General features: G+C 34.7%; 1 protein-coding gene across 3 annotated transcripts; it reads right to left on the bottom strand.

Annotated features, from left to right (window-relative positions):
- On the bottom strand, positions 128 to 3,741 carry LOC107629001 (FT-interacting protein 1). 3 transcript variants are annotated; one of them, XM_016331666.2, is made up of 2 exons: positions 3,459 to 3,741; positions 128 to 2,618 (listed from the first exon to the last, which is right to left on the bottom strand). In XM_016331666.2, the coding sequence occupies exon 2, from the start codon at positions 2,588 to 2,590 to the stop codon at positions 266 to 268; it is 2,325 nt and encodes a 774-aa protein (XP_016187152.1). In that variant the 5' UTR covers positions 2,591 to 2,618; positions 3,459 to 3,741; the 3' UTR covers positions 128 to 265. The 3 variants fall into 3 exon arrangements, with proteins under 3 accessions (XP_016187152.1, XP_020973569.1, XP_016187153.1); XM_021117910.1 differs by lacking the exon at positions 3,459 to 3,741 and adding an exon at positions 3,350 to 3,374; XM_016331667.2 differs by lacking the exon at positions 3,459 to 3,741 and adding an exon at positions 2,795 to 3,283.

Consider the following 5,190-nt stretch of genomic DNA (forward strand, 5'->3'; position numbering starts at 1 on the left):
TTTGATATTTTATAAAAATATATATATAAATACATAACTACTAATTTGATGGCTGGTTTTTAACGTATATATAACATTTTTTTTTTGTCTTTGTTATATATCAAAAGGACATGCCATTATTATCATATGAAATTCCAAAGAAACAACTGCAACACCATGAAATAATATTCCCACTTTATGTGGACAAAATTTACACAATGATAATGTCATTTAACAATGTCTAAGGTAATTTGAATGCAGTGTCAATAGCACTATTCCATTTTGCTTACAACATGCTATCTGATCTTGCTGGCAATCTCCTAAAGAAGTTGATTGGGACTGATGGAAGCTTATGGCGAAACCTTGGATGTCTCAGAACATAGAATCCACTGAGAAGGCACACAACCTGAAAAGGAGTAACATAAAGAACTATAGCAGCAACAAGACAGAATGTCACAAACAATGTTGTAGCCCTTGGATCTCTCCAACTTAACAAACTTTGAAACCTTTCTCCTTGTGTGGCCAAGTCTCCTACCACAGTTTGCACTCTCCCTCCAATGCTCCTTAACCGATCATACCTCATTCTAACAATATCTGATGTTCTTGAAGTTGGAAATGAATCAAACTCTTCATCAAGTTCATCAGGGTGAGCAGCATCAGCATGTGAGAGCCTTGTGTCCATATGGGGAGGGTGTCGCGGCCGCCATCGAAAGTTCCAAATCCCAATCAAGAAGAGATACAAGAAGATTGTAGGGAGGATTAGTTCAGGATAAAGAACCAAGATTATGAAAAGGATATGGATTAGTATTGTTGTGATGGGGTTTTTCCAATTGCATATCTGATCAAACCATCTCCCAAATGCTATTAAACCACCAAGAACTTTCATTATTCTGAAGAAATTAGCCTTGCTTCTCCTCATGCTCCACATATGTGAATCCACATCAAGCATGTATTCCACAACCTCTTTCCTTAGAGCTGGCTCGGCCCGGCTCAGCCTCATCGACACAATCTGCGTTGCCTGGTGCCGCAGATTGTCCAGCTGGATCACAGAGAGAGGGTGGATGTAATGCATCTTTGGCAACAAAGGCTGGGAATAAAGATACATCATGTTTATGAAAGATGAGCTTGTGAACCTAACAGCCAATTGAACTTCACCAGTTTTCTTCACACCAGAATTATGCAGCACTAGAAGAGGGTAAGAGTGAGTATAAACTCTATCAGATTCAAGAGTTGATAGCCTAATCCTCACCTTCCCTATCCTAGAATCTTTCGATCCACCGGATTTGTCGCCACCGCCATGTAAATGACCATTATCAAAGACACCTACAGTGATAACAGTAGATAGATCAAAAACCTCCCAAGTGTATTGCTCATTCCACTTTGGTGCAAAGCTATCTGCAATTGTCCGAGTTCGGATCCATTTCTGGCCATATTTCGCCACACAATAAGCATCAGTAGTTCCTCTACCATCTCTTGTCTTCATTGGCATTAGCCCTTGTGCACTTATGATCCCAACTTCAAGAATTCCAATACTAGGCTTCCAAAGCTGTTTGGCAGTTGGTCTAAGATCACTACTATAATGAGTTGATTCATCCAACACATGGTACCCTCCATCCAAACACACCCTTAAATGAATCCGGCTTGCAAATTTCGTCTCCTTTTTCTCCCCTTCGGCACCAATATGCTTCTCAAGATTGAACCATCTTGTGTTCACAGGCTTGTGATCTAGCCTCCTTTGCACTTGGTGCAGAGGAATCAAACACCTTCCTAAGGTTTCATCTTTGTTTGGTCCAACTCTGTCTTCCACTGTCAAAACCAAAGGCTCCTCAAATGGCTCAGCAGCAACAAACATCAAATCCTCATTCCACATTGGATTGATTGTCTTAATTTGAGACACCCTAGTCCTTAGCATCTGATGTCCTAGATTAGCCTTCACATAAACTTCAGGGTACCTGGTTTTATCACCAGGTACCAAGTCCTGAGCCTCAATCACATTCACTCTAACATACCAAAGCTTTGGTGAGAGATAAACCTTTGATCTTATGTTTGCAACAGATTCAGTTCCAACCATTGCTGCATCAGAATGCCATGAATCAGGAAAAGCCTCATCCGCTTGAGTCCCCATCCAAACCGCTAGCATCAACTCTCCTTTCGCCTTTTCGCCCTTTCTAGTCTCCAATCTGTACCACTGTGGAGCCAGAGGACTATCCGGCGGAACGCGTTTGGGGATCTCATTCAGATCAAACCAAACCCTCCCAACAAAATCATCAACAACAACATCCTTGTCTTTGACAACAACCTCCAAGACTGAGGCTTGAATCCTGTCCTTGGAGAATGCAAAGCACTGGTTCCATTCAGGATTGGACTTCTTCTCAAAATGCTTGGTAATTCCCTTGTAGTTTCCAAGCTTCACTTCAACATAGGGATCAACACCACCAGTTACATCCTTTGAAGGCAAATCCTTGGCTTTCACAACTCTAACATACAAATATTGCATCTGTTCAACAAGATCATAGGTGCACGATAGCTTGTCACCTGTTACTGCCCCTGCTCCTATCTTCGGATATGTCTCCTTCAGGGCGAAATCAACAGCCTGCCCCGGCTTCTGCATTTTCTTCTTCCCTTTATCACAATACTATCTACAGTTAACAAATAACAAGCATGATCAATTTGGGGATTTCAGAAGTAACTACCATAAGAAACATGGAAATTGATTATGAATTTATAATCCTATGATCTTTCTTAAGGTGATTAAGCACAAAGAGAAAGAAATAAACACATGCAAGTAGAACGGTAACAATGCACAATCAATCACCTTCAGAGTTGGAAGAGCCAGAAAATTCAAACCTTGAAATGTATATACACACTGAATCTTATTATCTCAAAATAAAACTTCATTCAAATCATGCATGTGGCATTACAGAATGAAGAAGCAAAGCAAGACTTGAATTTTTTATGTCCTTTTGTGTTAAATTTTTTCACATGGATGGGTGAATCATAGATCAGTCTTATGCATCATAAATGCTTGTTTCCAAAATGGACCCAATTTCTCAGCAACCAGAAAAGGCAGTAAAAATCAAACCAACAAGACAAGGTGAAAAAAAAAAAAAAAAGAATTTAATGGTTCTTAATTTAAAGTTTTAGGCAATGTTACAAAAATGGTTAACCCTCAAAGTTGTAGGATCACAGATCTAACCTAACACATTACAAAAATACAAGAAAAAAAAAGATCAAAAAGAAAATCAGCAACACAACTAAGCACTCCAATTTAAGTTGAAAACTACAAGAAAAGAAAATGAGGGGAAGAAAGAAAAAAAAAAAAGAAAAAATATAAATAAAAAGAAACATGGCATTCAGCAGCTTTAACTACCACTATTAATGTCAAGTCACAAAATCATGGCTTCTTGTTTGTACAACAACTCAAACCAAACCAAATATACTTGAAAATAATATAATAAAATAAAAATGCAAGACCAAACCTTGAACCGAAACGAAGGAGTATCGCTCGCGTGTGTTAGTTAAGAAGTTCACACTCACACGTTACACCACTCTATTAAGTAACCTTCACAAGCTGCTGCTTCTTCTTCTTCTTCTTCTTCTTCTTCAGTGAGGTGTAAAACCAAGTAATAATATAGAACAATATCAAGAAAAAAAAGTGATTAATTATGAGGTTATGGTGCTTAGTCACATTAACATAAGTATGGTACGGTTTTGGACGTTAGGTAAAAACAGAGTATGAATATATGAATATGATTATGAATTATGATTTATGAACGACATGTTAATAATAAAATACTGTGAAAACTGAATCTATCTCAGCACCTTAAAAAATGGACCTGGATTATTTTTTATTAAGAGCAAAATTAAAAAATAAATTAATTAATTATTATCGTAAAAAAAATTAAAATTATTGAAGAAAATATTAAAATTATTAAAAATAAAATTTAACTAAATTAAACATTAAAGAATTTCGATACATTAGAGACAAAAGATACCATTTATACTTTATTGTATATATATTATTTTTTTGTAAGTTTATGTACTAATCATTCTACAAACATTTCATGATGAGTAAACATCTTTAAGAGTAAAATTATAAAAAAAAATTATTTAGAATGAAAGTAATGTAATTAAATGTAATTTACTTATGTGTGATTAAAAAATAATTTAATAACTATGTACAGTAAAAAATTGATATTATTAAAGGATAAAATTAAAATTTATTTCTATATATCATTTTTGTCCCTCAATGTTTTCGTCTTATTTAAGTTCCTAACGTTTTAAAATCGTCTCAATTTTGTCCCACCCTCAATTCTGTTAACAGATCTCTAACACAGAACAATATTGAACTAATTTTGAAACGTTAGTAACTTAAATAGGTCGATTTAAACGTTAGGGACAACTTTAGACTTTATCCCAAATATTGGGGATAATTTTCACATATAAAATAGTAATTCACTATAATAATTAATAAATGATAAGGGTTTCAAATAAAATACTATCCGACTATTTGAGTACTACTTTACTAGAATCATCTACATCTATATGTTTGGTCTTTGGTGTTTCCTCGCACCAATTCAGTAATTTTTTTCTAGTTATTAATTTTATACTATTAAATATTGTATGGAGGAAAAATTAAAATAAAAAAATTGGTAAAGTGATAAGTGAGAGATTAAGTATTTGTTTGGGTGTCATTGAGTTGATAATTTTTTTTATTTTTTAGTATATTTAGTAAATTTTTAGTAGTAAAAGTAAAAATACTAGAAAAATAAAAAAACCTAATATAGGAGCATTATGCACCAGATGGTTTCCACTAAGCATTAGTGTTTCATGAATATCTAATAATTTCGAGTGGATCAGTTACTTATTTATGTCTATGTTCTTTTTTATTTTTTGGGACATGAACCCGAGGCTAGGATTTTGGTCGGTGTGGCACAGGCACTTGTGTTGGCAACATTTTCTTTTCCTTTTTCTTTTCTGGGGAAAATCTACAGTTTACATAAATTGGAGTGCAGTGCTAATTGTTCCGTTAAATAGAGAAATCCAAATACAGTTCATTTTCACTTACCAAGATGATCCATCCCCTAATTAATTAGCGACACGATTTTATATAATTTAATTTAATAGACACCTTAAGAAAGAGAGAAGTAATTGTATCATAGTTGATTAGTTGGTATCACACCAAGATAATTTTTTTTTTTTTTTGGGACG

Source organism: Arachis ipaensis, chromosome B03 (genome assembly GCF_000816755.2).
Source record: "Arachis ipaensis cultivar K30076 chromosome B03, Araip1.1, whole genome shotgun sequence".
Classification (NCBI taxonomy): domain Eukaryota; kingdom Viridiplantae; phylum Streptophyta; class Magnoliopsida; order Fabales; family Fabaceae; genus Arachis; species Arachis ipaensis.